The 20,233-nt window shown below is 39.9% G+C and overlaps 1 protein-coding gene across 2 annotated transcripts in view; it reads right to left on the bottom strand.

Annotated features, from left to right (window-relative positions):
* Positions 1 to 12,957: 12,957 nt before the first annotated feature.
* Positions 12,958 to 20,233, bottom strand: part of LOC127437458 (glucose-6-phosphate isomerase-like) — a 31,330-nt gene continuing 24,054 nt past the window's right edge. For both annotated transcript variants that reach the window (XM_051692391.1, XM_051692392.1), the window contains 6 exons: positions 19,842 to 19,971; positions 18,202 to 18,278; positions 17,942 to 18,070; positions 15,002 to 15,077; positions 14,851 to 14,917; positions 12,958 to 13,394 (listed from right to left, as the gene is read on the bottom strand). In XM_051692391.1, coding sequence (XP_051548351.1) covers positions 13,271 to 13,394; positions 14,851 to 14,917; positions 15,002 to 15,077; positions 17,942 to 18,070; positions 18,202 to 18,278; positions 19,842 to 19,971 — 603 coding nt within the window. In that variant the 3' untranslated portion in view covers positions 12,958 to 13,270. The remainder of the gene's footprint in view (positions 13,395 to 14,850; positions 14,918 to 15,001; positions 15,078 to 17,941; positions 18,071 to 18,201; positions 18,279 to 19,841; positions 19,972 to 20,233) is intronic.

Below are 20,233 nucleotides of genomic sequence, written 5' to 3'. Positions count from 1 at the left end.
TGGGGTGGGGGGCCTTGGGGAACCACACAATGCTTAGACCACGGGGGACCAGAGGGCACTGGATACCACGGGGAACCAGAGGGCCCTAGAGACCAGGACAGTCAGTGGCGTGGCCTAACGACAGTTGTTGGCTATTGAGCAGGGCCTGGTGAGACAGACATGGCCTGTGGAGCAAGGTCTGATGAGGCAGTGTGGCATGCTGGACTCTCAGAGGACAGTGCCACTGGAGACTCAGGGGGTGGAGCTGCTGGAGACTAAAGTGGCGTATCCACTGGAGACTTAGGGGGTGGAGCCACTGGAGGTAGAGACTCAGGGGTCGAGGCCACAGGAGGCGGAGGCTCGGAGGTCAAGGGAGCTGGGGACTCAGAGGTTAGGGCAGCTGGGGGCTCAGAGCAGAGTCCTGCACATGGGCAGGTACCTGCGGGAATCCGATGGGTGAACCGCTAATATTTGATGTAACAGGTGAAAAAATATTAACATTGTAATTCGCGGTGTGGGTGCTGGACTCATGGACGTATTGCGGGTAAAATAGCCAAGGACAGAGGCGCCTGCAGCTGTACGGCCGTACCCAGTGTGCATACCATGTGCCCTCCGATTGACCAGAGAAACATTTACTCTCAGAATATTTAATCAATCATGAAGTGTGTCCAGTATTTCTGTTGGTGAATTAATAATTCTTTTGAGTCGGTTCTTTTCAGTGAATTGGTCAAACGGGCTTGCAAAACATTCTGAATCGATTCGTGATTTAGTGCAATTCATTTGGAGGGCTCTCTCTCTGAATCATTTGGAGTGGTTTCTCACACAGTAAAACAGTATCGGGATATTTACGAACACAGAACAAACAGTGCTGGAGACAGTGGAAATTTACCTACAATCAACTGAAACAAAAGGCTGCCTTTTTGAGAGGTAACTTTGAGAAAATTCAGCTAGTGCTGTCTCGTGAACAAGGGGCTGTTCAAACCGCCAACTCGTACTGTTTATCCAATCATTTTCCATGTAAGCATATGCTAGATGGATGTCTTTTGACAACTGCACTACGTGCCCTGTGTTTTTAGCATCTCTCACAGGAGCGCAGCATTTTTAGATGTCATGTCAATTTCAAAAATAACTTCTTCAACTGATAAAAACGCATCTTGAGACCTGCGTTCTGCTCTATTCTTTGTGGTGCGTTTTGCTTTTATAGAGTGAGTACGCGTTTGTTCTGAACGGTTACTGGAAGAAATGCTTTAGCCAATTGTGGCAGCGGGGGCGTGGTCAAGCATCTCTCCGGAGAGAGAGAAAGTGGTAAGGGTGCTTACACTTGAGCTAAATTATGTCTAACACCTGTCTCTAATTTCAGTGAGCATGGGGAGAGCGGCATAAATAAAGCGGCACAGCACTTAGTCAGGAGGGAGACTGGATACGACAGAGCCGAGCCAGAGCAAGGATTTTTAGTAGTGAAAGTTTATTGTGAAAGCAGTGTGTGTTAGTGTTTAGTTTAGTGCTTCAAGGTAAACTGTAAAGTGGTGTGGCGAAGAGGAAAGAATAAAGCCTCACCTAAGAAGGAAAACTGCTTCTCGCCTCATCTTTTACACCAATATTTAAATGAATGCTACTTATACTCGAGAAAATAACATAAATGGTTCTCTCAAAGTCACCAGAATTTAATGCTTTGGTGTTGTTTTTGTAAAAAAAAAAAAAACTCCTCCTCAGATGAAATCCTGCAGGTGCCCATGGCCAAAGCTAATTTTTAAAATGTCAAATTATGTTCATCTTTCTCATCTTTTTTCTGTTAATTGTCACCACAATGTTAGCCTATGTGTCTATTTTTCTTAAATGCTCCAACTCAAAGTGCCTCAAGTCCCGTGCAGGACTCTGGCTCAGAGGTCAAGGCAGCCGGGGATGATGAAGCAGACCTGGCAACATGGCATGATGAAGCAGACGTGACAACCTGGCTTGACGAGGCAGGTGTGACAACATGGCTTGACGAGGCAGCTGTGACAACATGGCTTGGCAAGGCAGACGTGACAACATGGCTTGGCGAGGCAGGCCTGACAACATGGCTTGGCAGGGCAGACTTGATAACATGACTTGACAATGTTTCAGGTGCTAGCTCTGGGATGGTTGAAGCTTTGAATACTAGCTCTGGGACAGCTGAGGCTTCAAACACTAGCTCTGGGATGGCAGAGGCTTCAAGCACTAGCTTTGGGACGGAAGATGCTTCAAGCGCCGATTCTAGAACGGCAGAGGCTTCAAATGCTAGCTCTGGGACGGCAGAGTCTACAGGCACTAGCTCTGGGACGGCAGAGGTTTCAGGCACTGGCACTGGGATGGCAGAGGCAGGCGTGGGAGCTGGCTCATGGACCGTGGCAGGTTCGGGTGGTGACCGAAAGAGGGACGGCAACCTCTGCTACTCCCACAGTAAATGGCAAACCACTAAGATGGAGTAGTGGATGCTGAATGAGGGACGGCATCCTCCGCCACTCCCACAGTAAATGGTGAACCACTAAGATGAAGTAGTGGCCACTGAAGCAGGGACGGCATCCTCTGCCACTCCCACAGTAAATGGTGAACCACAAAGATGAAGTAGTGCCCACTGAAGCAGGGACGGCATCCTCTACCACTCCTACAGTAAATGGCGAACCACTAAGATGTAGGGCAAAGTCGATTAACCAGAGTCCAATTAATTCTTCCTCCAGGCAACATGGAATGTATGGGCTCATTTAGGCCTGCCCGGAAAGGGTCCTTAAGGGCGTCCTCATTAAAATACACCTGGTCGCAAAGTCCATAGAAGTCTGAGACATAATCCTCAAGTGGATGATTCCCCCGATGGAGACGAATGAGGCTAACTACTAGGTCCATTGTTGTCGGTCAAGTATTCTGTAACATTGATGCAAGCTGAAGACAGGAAGAAATGAAGATGAAGTAGAACCCAAATGCAGTTTAATAAACAACAACATAAGATACAAAATAAACTAGAACAAAGTCGATGTACTTAACCAGTGTCCAATTAACACTTCCTCCAGGCAACAGCCTGGAAAAGGTCCTTAAGGGCAATAAACAACAGCATAAGATACAAAATAAACTAGAACAAAAGACTTGACTTGACTTGACTAAGAGAAAACAAAGACTATAACACAACATTACCAGATTAACTATAACAATACTCGACTAAGACAAAGGCAAACATGCGGGCTATAAATACTCAGACAAGATAACATGATAGCCAGTGAAAAGACTGAACTAATAACAAGATAATTTAACAATGAAACAAGAACCAAAGACAAAACAGAACTGATAACATGACTGATAAAACATGAACCAATGAAAAGACAGGACTAATAAACATGGTGAAACAAGTGAAAGTGAACATAAACATACAAACACGTTACAGTCTTTTTTAGAGAAAAGTAGGGGCAAATCAAAAGTAATCAATATTATGTCACAAATGCTGTCTATTAAGCTGATCTTGTATTGAATCCGAAATATTCCTTTAAACATTAAAATCTGTATTAACATGACATGATCTTTTGTCACAGAAGATTATGTCATGACTGGGTTTGTAACCCGATAAAATCTGGAGTGTTGGCAGGTATGGGGCAAGTGAAATGACTCGGAATTGGCGAGCTAGTGAGTGATTAGTTACCAGCTAACAGCTACCTGTGAATATACTAGACAGGAGGATGGCTGGCATGGTAGGATCCATGGCACCTTTTGACAACTAGTCTGATAGCATACAGCGGAGGTAACTGGACAAGGATGGACTAACGTTAAAAAAAAAAAAAATCTTCAACAGGAGGATGAGGATAAGTCTGGAGAGGAAATCTTCACCATGTACAGTGTAGATATTGCCATTCTCTGTGTGTGCCCTCTCACTCAAGTGTTGTCTGTGAATGGATGCCCTATGAAATTTGAGATGGACATTTAGTGTAGTGTGACTATTTTATCACTAGCTGAATATGCAAAATTGGAAGCTAAAAGGAAACTACCTGAACTGAACACAATCTCCATCAGCTTAAAAACATATACAGGACAGACAGTAGAAATTCTAGAAACACCAAGAAACCACCAAAGAGCTAACAGTAGTAGTGGTGGCTGGTTCAGGGCCTAATTTATTAGGTTGAGTGTGGCTTACTGAGTTGAAAATCAACTGGCAAACAGTAAACAAAATAGAGACCAGCTCAGAGATGTTGCAGGACATACTGGGGAAGCATGAAACAGTGTTCAAAGATGAACTTGGAACACTAAAAGGAGCCACAGCAAAAATTTTAGTTGCCAGTGATGCCAAGCCTCATTTACTTTAGCCCAGGTCACTCCCTATGGACAGAGTCGAGACAGAGCTAGACTGTCTAATCAAAGATAACATCATAGAGCCAATGAGATTCTCAGACTGGGCAGCACCAATTGTGTCTGTACTCAAGCCCAATGGGTTGGTGAGGCTCTGACAGAGTCATCACTTGAGCAGTACCCCATTCATAGAATTTAAGGTATGTTTGCATCCCTAGCAAGGGGAGAAAAATTCAGCAAGTTAGATATGAGTCATGCATATCAACAGATACTCTTAGACGAGACTTCAAAGCATTATGTCTGAGTGAATACACACAAAGGGCTGTTCACGTTCATATAAAAGTAGCTGTATATCTGGATGATGTCCTGCTGACAGGGCGAGATGACCAGGAGCATTTGAGAACTCTGGACCAAGTGCTGCTGCAGCTAGAAGAGGCAGGCCTGCAGTTAAATCAAAGGAAGTGTAGCTACATGGAAAAGGAAGTCACATTCCTGGGGCACCAATTGGATGCCACAGGTATTCATCCAGTTCCAGAAAAAGTGCAAGTGCTGCAGAAACCACCCACACCTACCTCAGTAATGGAGTTGAAAGCATATCTGGGACTGTTGAATTATTATAATCGTTTCCTTCCAAACCTCTTGCTCCCTTGCACAAGCTCCTGAAAAAGGAAGAGACATGGTGCTGGGAAGAGGAACAAGAAAAAGCTTTCCAATAATAAAAACAGCAACTTCATTCTAACCATGTGTTAGAACACCGTGAGCGTAAAGAGCTAATACTCTGTGACACCTCACCGTATGGTGTGGGTGCAGTGTTGGCTCACTGCATGACAGACGGGACTGAAAGACCCATCGGGTTTGTATCACAAACACTCACATCTGCGGAGAAAAACTACTCACAACAAGATAAAGAGGGGTTAGCTGTGGTATTCAGAGTTTAAAAATATCATAAATACCTCTATGGGCAAATTTTTTTGACAAACTCCACAAACCACAAGCCACTAATTAGTCTCTTGAACGAAATGAATACTGTTCCACAGTTGGCCTCACAAAGAATAATGAGATGGGCAGTTTTGTTAAGAGCATATGAGTATGTGATCACTTTCAGAGCGGGCAAGGACAATGGGAATGCGGAAGCGCTCGGCCGTCTTCCTCTCCCAGAGGTTTCTGGCAAAATTTCACAGGAGGAACATGTCTTGATGCTTGACAGAGATGTTAGTCCCCAGATGATGTCAGAACAAATCAAGCTATGGACTAGGGTTAGGGGTTAGGAACTATGGACTACCAGAGACCCAGTCCTCTCTAGAGTCTGTGAGTATGTGCTTAAAAGCTGGCCAGATCACAATAATGAAACAGACTTCACACCTTATCAACAGAGGCAGCAAGAGTTTAGTGTCCAGGATGGGTGAGTGCTGTGGGGGGCATGCATCATCATTCGAGAACAAGGACACTCTTTGTTAATGGAACAGATGGCCAGGAGGGCCCCCGCAGCATCTAAACGGTGGGGCCAGCCTATTGAACAATGAGGATGAAGCAAGCATTCCCCTGACCCTGACTGTGAACGTTTCATTATTTAGTTGATTAGGGCTTGTTGTGCCTTCCTAATGCTGAGACGGTTGGTGCAGATATAGCTGATATAAGCGTCGGATGACCAATGGCCCAGTAAGCATATTTGGTGCTCAGGCAGGCCTTTTGGGCTGTTTGTTGCAGTGTCGATACGGAAGGAATGGTTTGAGTTTAGTTTTTTTCTGAGATGCCGGATTTAAGCAGAATGGATTTGAGGGGTTTTGGAACCAGAATCGGGAAACTGCTTGATTTTTGTTGTCGACAAAGAGTGGCTCGAGAGGGGTTTTGCTTTGGGACCCTCTGTAATGAAGATAGTGTGCTAGCAACTGAAAGGGCTGGATGGGAGTTGGCAGATTAAAAAATGAAAATTGAATGCCCTCTTTAGTCTGATCTGTTTGCTTTATTTCATTTTGAGTTTGTGCCTGAGAGTTTGATTTAACAGATACTATAAGAGCTCCGTTTGCAGTAGTGTGGTGAATAAAATGCCTTGTTTATATTGATGACGTATTAAATTCTACAGAGGAACTGAAATATTGTTAGTATGAAGCAAAGTGCAAAGCCAAATAGTCCGGCTTCGGTTAAAACCTGCTACTTTAAACTTGAGTGGAGCATGAGGTTGTGACAGATTGTTTAAATGCTTTAAAAGTCACGCAGCAATTAGGTTCTATGGTCGAGCTTGTTAAGAGTTTGTAATCCAATGATTCGGGCAAAAGTAGAGAAGACTTGTCTGTAAAATAAAATGATGCATTGATTCTACCTGCGTGAATCATTTGTCTTGGGTGGGAGGAGGGATAGTCAAATGGTCTAGAGATGAGTAGAAGTTTGTATAAACGCTAGCTACATGGTTATCTGGGCTGCGTGGCGAAGAGCGCTCAAATGCTGTGAGGAGGTGAGACGCATTTGTGGAATGATTATTAATTCAGCTTGTGTCTCTTCGGACAGAGGCTATGTGTAGCTGTAGTGAGCTGTAGCATGGTCAGAGTGAGTTCTGCTGCGGTAGCGAGCTCGCGCTAAAATGTCTATGTTGATTTGAAAAATGTTGTAATAAAGTAGCGGTCGTTTGGAAGGAGGTTGCTTGTTGCATGATTGTCCCTGTGTTCCGAATGGAATAAATCACACTCCGAAGGGGGCTTTGAAGGGAGAACAATCATGATAGTCATGTTGGAAGAAATGGAATTGCTGAATGGATCAAGCCCTGAACGAGCTGCGCGGCGAGGTAATGAGGCTGACAGTAATCATCTGCGCGGGAGAAACAGATTGAAATGCTGGGGAGCATTGGAATGATGATTGAATTAAATAGTTAATCTATCGTTTCCCTCGCGTTCAAATGGAGCTGTAATAGAGCTTAAGCGGCATGAAGCTAGAGCAGTGCCCGTTCACGGAGGCAGGTTTACGTGATGGACCGCTACGGGTGGGAAGTTTAGATAGGAGAACATAACGTATGAACAGTCATAGGGAGCTGTTTCACATGTATAAGACACCGAAGCAGTCGGCGTGCGGAAGCAGCTTTGTGCAATGGAACACTCTGGGTGGAAAGTTTAGATAAGAGAACATATGAGCAGTCGAAGAGAGCTGTTTGACATGTATAAAGTGCCGAAGCAGCCAGTTTGCAGAAGCAAATTCACGCTATAATCTGCTTCGGTGAATAGTGAATAGAAAGAAAGACAGAGTAAAAATATAACACTTAACGTGGTAGCGGTCAATACTGCAAAAACAAATGACAATGCTGAAAACAGCAATATTCTGTTGAATAACGAGATTGTTTGGATGGAAGAGCTGTTCTGATGAAGGCGAATGCTTTGCAGCAAAGTTGCATATTTGTCTCCAAACATTCTTACACACATACAGGTATCTGTTATGTCTTTTGTAGAAACAATGGCAAATCTAGGTGTATTTAACATGTTACAGGTGATGATGACATTCTATCAACCCTAGTTAAAACTGATTCTTGTAGTAGCTGCGGTCTGTCATCTTGTAAAATTTGCCTATTAAATAGCTTCTGCACGCTATAATATAAAATTGTCATTAGAACAATGCTTATGAACATTTTATGCATTCAATAATGACTATAACTACATATGCCTTACACAAATGTCATACATGAATTATCTAATGTTAAATTGTGTAAAAGCCATGCACTGAAAAATGGCATTGCTTCTTGCAGAAAACAATTATCTCCAGATTAAACATGTAAACATCTTTACAACCAAAGATAGGCGTACATCTACAAACTAAAATTGTCTAAGGTGTTAGAGTGTATTATACTTGACTTTTTACTTATTTCTTTTTCTAACATGACATTTTTGCAGTGCATATTTATATGTGGTGCCCTGTACACATTTTTGAGGAAAACATTACACAAATTATGAAATATTGCAATAATTACCTAACTAGATACAACAGAAGAACACGAGGACTAGAAATAGCTATAGTTTAGTTGTACAGTAATTTCAAATCAGATGATTGAACACACTCCAAACTAGTTGAGACGGGCAATTTAAGACTAATAACAATTTGACAAGTTGAAATAAAAAGGCGATGTGAAACAGGAGATGTTAAACAGGTGAGGCAATCGTGTCATAGTATATAAGGAGCCTCCAAAAACAGCCTAGTCCTTCAAGAGCAAGAATCATTCGAGACTTGTCAATTTGCCAACAGATGCTTCAGCAAATAATCCAGCACTTTGAGAACAATGTTCCCCAAAGACAAACTGGAAGGATTTTGGCCATTTCACCCTCTACAGTGCACACTATAGTTAAAAGATTCAAGGAATCTGGTCAAACCTCGGTGTGTAAAGGGCAAGATGAAAACCACTTCTGAATGTGCGTGATCTCAGATCCGTCAGACATCACTGTCTTAAAAAACATCATTCATCTGTAATGGATATCATGAACATGTGCTTGGAATTATTTTAGTAAACCTTTTTTAGTCAACACCACTCACCGCTGCATCCATAGATGCAAGTTAAGACTTTACTATGCAAAGCAGAAGCCATACATCAACACTGTCGCTGCGCTGCCGACTTCTCTGGGCTCAGTGGAACTGTGTTTTTTGGTCCAAAGAGTCCACATTTTAAATAGTTTTTGAGAAACACAGCCGTTGTGTTGTCTGGGCCAAAGAGGAAAAGGTCCATCAATGCTGTTATCAGTGACTGTGTTTAAGTGCCCATGGCATGGGTAACTCGCACATCTGTGAGGGCACCATAAATGCAGACAGATATGTACAAAGTTTGGAGCAACATTTGCAGTCCAGCACCGCCTTTTCCAGGGACATCCCTGCATTTTCCTGCAGGACAACTTCAAACCACATACTGCCTGGATTACAAGTGCATGGCTGTGTAAGCAGAGAGTGTGGGCACTAGATTGGCCTGCCTGCAGTCCTGACCAGCTCCAATTGAGAATGTGTGGTGCATTATGAAGCACACCATATGGCAACGAAGACCCCGTACAATTGTGCAGCTGAAGACCTACATAATGGATGGAGGAAAATTCCACTTTCTAAACTTAATAAACTTGTGTCTTCAGTGCCCAAATGCTTGAGTTATTAGAAGAAGTGGTGATGTTTCACAGAGGAGAACACTTGACTGTCCCAACTTTTTTGGAGCGTGTTGCAATCATCTGATTTGAAATTACTGTACATTTAAAAAACAAAACAAAACAAAAAACAATGAAATTCACAAGTAAAACATCATATAATGTGTAATTGTAGTGCTTTCAATATAACAAAGGGTGAATATAATTTACAAATCACTCCTTTTTGTTTTAATTAGCATTTTTAATACTGTCCCAATTTTTTCGGAATTGGGGTTGTAATCAAAACATATTACAAACTATAAAACCGTTGCAAAAATTAGAATAATTGTAGTTTAGGCTTAACTTCAATGATGCAACTTAATTATCTTTTCAAAATAATCCATTAGATGTGTTCATGTTAATATTTGAAGAGTGTGGACTGACATTTTCGGTTCCAAGCGCATGTTGAGGAAACTCATAAATATTCATGTAAGCTCTGCCCAGTGAAACCAAATATCTTGAAAACTGAAAATCTCATAACGCCAGTCACTACGTGACTCAAAGTGATTATTAAACCACAAAAGGCTACTATTTAATTAAATAAGTATGTCCTCTGTATGTGCCTCACGCTACAAAGTAAATCTGTGCTTTGTTTGCTGTCATCTGCTACAAACAGAGCATGCGATTCTTATGATGTTGTTTTCTGTGTATGAGTCTTGGAGAAGCTTTAAATGGTATGATTACTTTGTGGTTTTATGTCAGCATAACCCTTACAAAAATCGAGAGTTCATGGCAAATTTGCCAATGATCATTTTCACACACAAATGAGCTTTGCAGCAGACTTGCGGCAAATTGTCCATTGTTGCCAAAGGTTTGCTGCAGCTTCACCACTTCCGGTGAAGAGCTGCCAACTTCTGGCAAATATTTGCGGTGAATCAAATGCTCATTTGCATGTGAAAATAACGCATGGCTAATTTGCATCAAATTTGTGGCAATTTTTCCAGAACTCTGATTTTTTGTAAGGGAACACTGGCTCTACACATTCACAAGCACTCACATTTGAAATGCGTAGCACATGCAAACTATATTTCTAAAAACTATAGAAAAACTTAGTTAGAAAAAAGTTTAGTTTAAACTATGAACTATATCTCATTAAAATCGCAGCTTTCGGGGTTAACTGATCTTACTAGGACATAACGTGATTTTAATTTGTGTGCTGAATGTTTAATCAACGACATTCATACGTCAGATAGTATCAGTTTTTTGTATTGGAGCATTTTACGAGCACAAGTACATGAGCACAGTATCAGACCCGATTCCTATACCAGGACTGGTATCGGGACAGCCCTACTCAGAAGCTAGCCCTTGTGTAGTCTTAGAAAACACTTGGAAGCAAGCCCTAGAGAAACGCTCAGAAGTGAGCCCTAATGTAAAGTCTAGGGAGGCGTTCATTTAGGATTGTAGATTACTGGTTTACTGTTTATTTGTATAGTCACCTTGTTTCATATCCTATGTTTCATACAGTTAAAAATTTTCTTAAACATCTTTTTATATATATATATATATATATATATATGATTAATTTTTACTGCCTACTTTCATTTAGCTGTAATAGCGCGATCTAAATTGCACCAATTTTTGTGAATTAAGAGCAATCTACAGTGAGCCTAATTTACATAGAAAGGATGCGTTTTGCTCGGAAAGGAATGACAATGACTTTTAAATACTCAAGCAATTTCAGCCTGCTAAAAGAGATTGCATGTGTTTAGTGAATAAGATGCATGTTTTTGGGCTGAAATGCAATGAATCTGTTTAATGAATCCTGCCCCTTCATGTACAACATGGTTGTAATATTTAAGCAAAAACACACAAGAGGCCATTAAAATGGTGATTATTGGACAGACCCAGAGCATGCGTGATGCTCATGATGAGGTGTTTTTAGTGGATGAGCGGCTGGCATCACACATTGATTTTGAAGCACAAAGCCAATGCAGAGTATATATTTATTTAATTAAATTGCAGTCTTTTGCAGTGTAATAGCACTATGTAACACAATTTTTGGTTCCTGGGTAGTAAGTGTTATTTCCTAATTGCTTATGCCCGAAATTATTCCCCACAAACTTTGCTTTTGTGACTAGGACAGTGATATTTTGAAATGTACCTATTTCCAATGAGAAAACGAGCGAATTTGTGTCTTTTCGTTTACACATAAAATCAGAAAAAAAAAAACATATGAATCAAAAATCCTTCTTTATCTGTGGTCTGACGAAGACACCGGCTTTGACCTTTGCTTCAGACAGCTTAGGGAAGAAGTCTTGAAGGTACTTGAAGGCTGCCGACTCCTTATCTAGAGCTCTGACAAATTGTTTCATAAGGACCAATTTGATGCGCAGTGTTGGCATCAGCAACTTCTGGGGGTTCAACAGTGGCTCCCACTTGACGTTGTTCCTCCCCACAGAGAACTCGGTCCGCTGTTGCCAGTCCCGCCTGTGGTAGTGCACCTTGGTGTCCCTGCTGTCCCAAAGGCAAAGATAGCAGGGAAACTTGGTAAAACCGCCTTGGAGACCCATCAGGAATGCCACCATTTTGAAGTCTCCTATGACCTCCCAGCCATACTCATCATGCTTCAAGGCGTCCAGCAAGGTCTTGATGCTGTTGTAATCCTCTTTGAGGTGCACCAAGTGAGCCAGGAGAAGAGACGGGTACTTGTTACCATTATGGACCAGCACGGCTTTGAATATTACTTTAGTATAACTACATGCTAATTTGGATTCATATGTTGTCTTTTTCTGACTTTATGTGAACAAAAAGACACAAATTCGCTTGTTTTCTCATTGGAAATAGGTACATTTCAAAATATCACTGTCCTGGTCACAAAAGCAAAGTTTGTGAGGAATAATAGCCATTTTCTATGATTTTGAGGCATAAGCAATTAGGAAATAACACTTGCTACCCAGAAAAAAAATAAAAAATAAAAATAAAAATTGTTACTCAGTGTAATCACACTTGGACATATCGAGAATTTAACTTGATTGTGCATTAAAACAATTTTTTGTCTCAAATTCCATGACATTCTGCTTTTTTATGACTGGATTCACTGATTCCATCTGTTTTCTGCATCACGGAAATCAAAGGACCCTGCATGTGGTAATGGTGGCAGAAGCAGACTCTGATCACTGAATTGTTGAAAATTAATTTACATATGGAGGTAACAAGGCAGCATCACCACGCTAAATAATTACATTCTTGGACATTTAGTTATTTTTCTAATTTTCCATGACTGGAAAACTGCACTGCAAATTTCAAGGTTTTCCAGGATTTCCAGGATGTGTGGCAACTCTGCAGATAATGTTAAAGAACAAATTCCATAGAAAAGTGCAAATACAATCACACCTAAGATTAGTTTTAACCAGTCATCAACGCTCTTTGATTAGCCGAGCTCTCCTAGGTCAAGAATTTCAGTAATGAAGCGTACACGAGAAAGATCACCAAACATACAACATAAAACAGAACGCAGATCATAATTTTTAGTAAAAGCCTGTTTGCCCAGTAAGTATAAATAAGCTTAATAAGTATAAACAAGTGAATATGCTAAACAAAAAAAACAAGCAACCAGTCAAAGTGACAAATTATACATTTATTGTGGTTCACTGTTCCGAAGGAGCACATGAAATTCATCAATAATAAGCAGTGCATACAGGCATAGACTTCCCTTAGTGGTCCACAGACACATCAATAAAGTCATATTCTCACAACACACAACAATCTTATGGCTTATATAAGATGACATACAGAAGACATAAAGTGCTCATCCTCCTTGGCTAGGCCTATCGAGTTTGAATTATGTCAAGCGTTAATACATAATTCACTAATCCCTTTAGATGAGGGGGCCAGCAGAGGCAGGGTTAATGAGCGGGATTAGGGGATTTCTAAGAGCGGTTCTTCTTGAAGAAGCTGATGAGTCCATTAGTGGAGGAGTCGTGGGAATGAACCTCTGCATCATCCTGGAGCTCGGGTTCGATCTTCTTGGCCAGCTGCTTGCCAAGCTCAACACTGAGGAGACAGATGGCGATAAAGTCATTAACTGGACATATACGGGCACTCAGATTTTACCTGAAACTCCAACCCACTCAAAATCAACACTTTTAAACTTGACACTAGAAATAAACCGTTTTTGTTTTTTTATGACCAATACCGATACTTCTATGTTTAAGTGTCGCAACCCTAACAAAAATTGAGAGTTTACTGCAAATTCGCCACAGATAATTTTCACATGCAAATGAGCTTTGCAGCAAATTGTCCATTGTTGCTAAAGGTTTGCAGGAGGTTCACCGCTACCTGTGAAGAGATGCAAACATTTGTGGCAAATCACAAGCTCATTTGCATGTGAAAATATCGAGTGGCAAATTTGCAGCAAGTTTTGATTTTTGGTTAAGGAAGGGCTTGCGATAACAGGATGATTTTAATACAGTAATGTTCAAGGCGACAGAGATAGCAGACAATAGAGTGATCCCGCGACTGTCACTTGGTGTGTGTGCATAAACCGTGCATAGGCGCAAACTCTAATGATGGAGCGTCTTATTGGCCGCAATGAATCTGGGTGGATATATTGAAGGATGGGTTTCAATTAATGGTTTGTCCCATGAAATCATTCCTATCAATCTTAAATTCAGCGCAGACTGACAACAAGCATGGTAAACCAAAGCAGAAAGTGAATGTCTATGGCAAGTGCTTTTCAAATAATGAAAAACTTTTTTTTTTAAATGAATACAAACATGATTTACACTGTAAAAATAATAATAAAAAAATATTTTACAACACATTCTTTTCGCATATCCCACAATATGGTAAAATAAACTTTATATTTATATGCTTTTCTACAAAAAATTACAAATAATTGAAGATGAATTTTAATATCTGCTGATGTTCTTCACGCTGCGATGACGTCATCATAGGATTATCGTTTCACATACTGCATTACCCAACAACTTATTGCACATTGCATTTTTCCTCCATATCGTACAGCCCTAAAATGCAAATATTGGTTAAATATATCAGTCAAACCGATTATCGTCTATCTCAAAATGAAACCCATTAAAGCGGCATAAAATTGCTGAAATAACTAAGGTACCACAACTTTTATTCCCTTTAATAATGGCTTTTAATTGCAAGTGCTGATTTGCCAGCATTTTAACAACGGATCCTGTTCACACATGACCTCTAAATAAAAAAATTATAATAATACAAATAAAATAAAAATGCCATTGCATTTACAAAATGTAAATTGTTGCTAAGTCAACATGAAATAAAAACTGGCCATTTTTACTTTTTTTATACAAGTAAATAATACATGTTCCTAGTCTCTCAGTGCATGATTCATAAATGCACATTGTTCCAATGTAAGTGTTTTTCTTGATCTTTCATCGCCTTTCTGCTGACATCATTAAGCATTTTTTTAGCCCCTCACCTCCAACCACATGCAATACTGAAGATGTTGAATTGTACTCACCCCCACTGGTCATAGCTGTTAATATCCCACATCACCCCCTGCACAAAGATCTTGTGCTCATACATGGCTGAAATACATGAACAGATACAACAGATGAGTGTGCAGTCTAAAAACATGTATAAATAAAGTATAACCCAATGTTTTAACTTACCAACCAGGGCACCAAGCATGAAGGGTGTAAGTTTCTTAAAGATGATCGAGTTGCTTGGCTTGTTTCCTTGGAAAACCTACAAAAATATCAATGTATCACTGATTGCACAAAACAGCATCTTTGATGGCTACATAAGAGCTTTGTTTTAGGCACTTGTTAGCACGCAAACTAGATATCCACGAGCAGAACAGTGCATTCTGCTTTTTATTTGTGAGTCATGTCTGTGAAATAATTGATACATATTACTTTTGGATGGACAGTTGGTGTTAAACTACTGCTGTAAAAGCAAACTGTTTTATATATATATATATATATATATATATATATATATATATATATATATATATATATATATATACACACACACATATACATATTATATATATATATATATATATATATATATATATATATATATATATATATATATATATTTGTTTTTGCCCTTTTCGTCACTTTTTTTATTGATATTATAAAAGGGTTGTGTGATATGGCTACAAAAATTATATCTCAATATTTTTCAACTTATTGTTGATATTCTATATACAGCTCAATTAAGGCTGTCAATCAATGAAATGTGTAGGTATATATTGAATAACATATATTATAGCTACATTTTATATAAAGAGATAAAATATGTAGGCCTATAAAAAAGTATTTAAAAAAAATATATAAAAGTAGGGGTAAAGTATGGGATAAGTATGGCTAACTTAGGGTAAATTGACACACACACACATTATATATATATATATATATATATATATATATATATATATATATATATATATATATATATATATACACACACACACACACACACATATACATTTACAGTGCATCCGGAAAGTATTCACAGTGCTTCACTTTTTCCACATTTTGTTATGTTACAGCCTTATTCCAAAATGGATTAAATTCATTATTTTACTCAAAATTCTACAAACAATACCCCATAATGACAACATGAAAGAAGTTTGTTTGAAATATTTTCTAAATTTATTAAAAATAAAAAACGAAAAAAATCACATGTACATAAGTATTCACAGCCTTTGCCATGACACTCAAAATTGAGCTCAGGTGCATCCTGTTTCCACTGATCATCCTTGAGATGTTTCTACAACTTGATTGGAGTCCACCTGTGGTAAATTCAGTTGATTGGACATGATTTGGAAAGGCACACACCTGTCTATATAAGGTCCCACAGTTAACAGTGCATGTCAGAGCACAAACCAAGCCATGAAGTCCAAGGAATTGTCTGTAGACCTCCGAGACAGGATTATATCGAGGCACAGATCTGGGGAAGGGTACAGATAAATTTCTGCATCATTGAAAGTCCCAATGAGCACAGTGCCCTCCATCATCCGTAAATGGGAGAAGTTTGGAACCACCAGGACTCTTCCTAGAGCTGGCCGCCCGGCCAAACTGAGCGATCAGGGGAGAAGGGCCTTAGTCAGGGAGGTGACCAAGAACCCGATGGTCACTCTGACAGAGCTCCAGCGTTTCTCTGTGGAGAGAGGAGAACCTTCCAGAAGAACAACCATCTCTGCAGCACTCCACCAATCAGGCCTGTATGGTAGAGTGGCCAGACGGAAGCCACTCCTCATTAAAAAGGCACATGACAGCCCGCCTGGAGTTTGCCAAAAGGCACCTGAAGGACTCTCAGTCCATGAGAAACAAAATTCTCTGGTCTGATGAAACAAAGATTGAACTCTTTGTCTGGAGGAAACCAGGCACCGCTCATCACCTGGACAATACCATCCCTACAGTGAAGCATGGTGGTGGCAGCATCATGCTGTGGGGATGTTTTTCAGCGGCAGGAACTGTGAGACTAGTCAGGATTGAGGGAAAGATGAATGCAGCAATGTACAGAGACATCCTTGTTGAAAACCTGCTCCAGAGCGCTCAGGACCTCAGACTGGGGTGAAGGTTCATCTTCCAACAGGACAACGACCCTAAGCACACAGCCAAGATAACAAAGGAGTGGCTCCGGGACAACTCTGTGAATGTCCTTGAGTGGCCCAGCCAGAGCCCAGACTTGAACCCGATTGAACCTCTCTGGAGAGATCTGAAAATGGCTGTGCACCAACGCTTCCCAATGCAAATTTGTTTTTTTATTCATTACCCAATTAGCACTCTTGCCACCTGTGATCTCATTACCGTACTTACGTGACTTGCATTTTTTGCATAGCCGAATTTCAAACATTATAAATAAACATGCAACGAAAAAGGACAGAAAACATGGAAGTTCTTTAAAAGGAAAACTATCAACAATGGTTATGTGGGACAGTGGGATAGAGGTGTGCCATGGGATTTGTTTAATTGTAAAAAGTGTGCCGTGGCAGAAAAAGGTTGGGAAACACTGGTGTATATGAATTTTTTTTTTTTTTTATGAAATTGCATACAGTATATCAATATTTGCAGAGAAAGACACCCAAATAAAATAATTATATAAATAATGATTAAATAATTAATTTAAATAATTTCTAATAATAAAATATAATTCAGATAACTAAAACACATCACATTTGAGGCAGATGAGTAAAGCATTGATTATGCAATACAAAAAGTGGCTTTTGAAGGCAATAAATGGTTCATTCCCAGATTGTTTTGACTCATTAATTCAGTGCGATTAATTATATACAAAATAATGTGTTAAATCGACTGCTTTGAAATGGTTTAAGAGAGTGATTTTTTTTTTTCCCAACCAGAGAAACCATCATTTCAATCAAACAGCCATGGTAGCCAGTTAGATTAAAAATATAGTTAAAAGTAATGAAGTAATGTTTTCAACACAGTTTTTCACTAAATGCAATTGTGTGAATGTGAAAAAGTGAACCTGGAGCTCTTTGCGGTCACTATATACGCGAACCCCATCTAGGCCACAGATATGATGCAAAACATGCTTAACAGCCTCCATTTTAGATCATTTTGAAAAGAACTCACTTTATGTGGCAAGAGTTTCTCCAGAGCATCTCCACTCATGCCAGCAGACTGCAGCTCTTTCCTGGCCTCATCAGAGGTCTTTCCCCTCATCAGAGCCTCTGTTTGGGCCAGAAAGTTTGCCATCAAGATCTATGACAGGAAATAATATGGTGCTAAAAGAAACACTGGCTCAAATAACACAGAATAGCATCTGTGGCATCAGATGCCCAAGAGAACCAGAAACAAAGGCATGTTTAGAGACACATAGTGAGCTGCTGTACCTTGTGATGTAGATTATCTCTGATAGGATGTTGAGTCTGAGCAGGAATGAGGAAGTCGGCGGGAATCAAGCGAGTGCCTGCAGACAGACAGATGCATATCTGATCTATTCTGATAAAAACACATCAGAAACAGCAGAGACAAGGGGAAAGTCCTAACAGACAACAGATATGGACATTAGTGGTCGACCGATATGGGTTTTATATCCAGAGAGTAGGGTGGCCGATAGGCCGATACAATGCCGATATATCACACAATTTAATATAGTAAATAAACATAAAATTGCTTAAAAATAGTAATAAACTTTTTGCTTTTGGTATTGTATTTTAAACGGTAGATAGCAGTTTCTTTAGATTTCCATTTAGTCATCAAATTTTTGTAATTTATTTGCACATGAAGAAATTGTTAATATATTAGGAAGAAGGAAATAACAGTACACACAGTAGTCCAGCAACCATGGATGGCACGTTAGCAATCGCATTTACTCAAAAAATACAGAATCAAACCAATTGTACATACAGTGCATAGTGAATAAGACATTTACTCATAGCACACGTGAAGCACTTTTACCTTGGGCTGCATCCAAAAACATTGGCAGCTGACTTGCTACCTTGCTGCCTACTCAGTTAATGGCTTAACTGACAGCTGTTTTGAATGAATGGAACTCTTAAGGAAACTGGTCTCCGAACAGCTTGAAAAGCACCTTATTTTCATCCTACCTCCGTATACAGCCTCCGGAGGCAGCATTTTCCTGGTTTCGGACGCAGCCTTGAAGTTGCACTCACGCGCTCATTTACATCCAGCGTGTGCCTCAATCTCCTGACAGTTTAAACAGCCTGGATCGCCTGCTTGGATTGACACGGACTGACCGTCATGATTTGTGAATCAGAGGAACTTTTGATCCTGATCCTGAAGTTTTTATTCTGGCTCATGGAATCCACGCTTCAGAGGAAGATATTAGATGAGCGCTCGACGGGAAGAAAACGCTGGATTTTTGTGGGGTTCGTGAATGACATCTTTTTAAACGAGATATCTGTATATTTGTGGTATATAATAGAAGTTTTATTGATATTTGCCTTTTATCATTAGAAAAGTTACAGGGAACTGTTGAGGAGAGACTGTTAGAATACGTGATTTATGAGCGTTCCACAGGATGCTGGATCTGCTGAAGTTGTGTGAGGTTGGTTTATTACATCTGTTTAAATGAAATATGTACATATTTGCAGACAGTATATGATATTAGTTTTATTGATATTTGCCTTTTTATCATTAGATAAGACAGTTAAAAGTTACAGGGAACTGTTGAGGAGAGAGAGGGCACTTTAACATTATGAGCTCAAACGCGTCTGACACGGCTCTGATATGTGGACCATTTAAATGACACTGTGTTGCACACCGGTCTATTATTATAGTAACACGATGGCATGTAACAACAAAACGAACCGTGACTGGTCGTTTACATGTCTCTTTCACTTCACATGCAAGCAAAAAAAACGGGCAAACTGGAAAATGTATCTGGCAATGCCGATAATTTAAAAAGTCAGAATATCGGCCAATTTATCGCCTCGCAATATATCGGTTGACCACTAATGGACATTAACATGCTAATTAAAGTAGGAACAAGTCGTTTCAGCTGACTGACCCTGGTGAATGAGCTGGTAGAATGCGTGCTGACCGTTGGTTCCTGGTTCCCCCCACACGATGGGTCCAGTGTGATAATTCACATGAGTGCCAGACTTGGTGATGTATTTGCCGTTTGACTCCATGTCTCCCTGACAGATCAATACATACATCATTAACCACTCAAGAGTAAGCGTTCTAAGGTTGTCAAGATACTAAAATTCCTGTAAAATTTCACAGTTATCCATACCAATTTCAATGCAACAGCAAAACTAATATGCGGTTGAACACACTCCTTTATTTCAAAAGTTAAATGTTAATATTTACAAATGAAATTCGAATATTTCTTGAATTTAAATACAGAGATTAGAAACAAAATATTTTTGTTTCGGTTTGTTCCAAGCAGAAACTGTA

Source organism: Myxocyprinus asiaticus, chromosome 48, assembly GCF_019703515.2.
Source record: "Myxocyprinus asiaticus isolate MX2 ecotype Aquarium Trade chromosome 48, UBuf_Myxa_2, whole genome shotgun sequence".
Taxonomy (NCBI): Eukaryota; Metazoa; Chordata; class Actinopteri; order Cypriniformes; family Catostomidae; genus Myxocyprinus; species Myxocyprinus asiaticus.
Note: the sequence above shows the minus strand (reverse complement) of the source record. Positions and strands in the feature narration are given on the sequence as shown.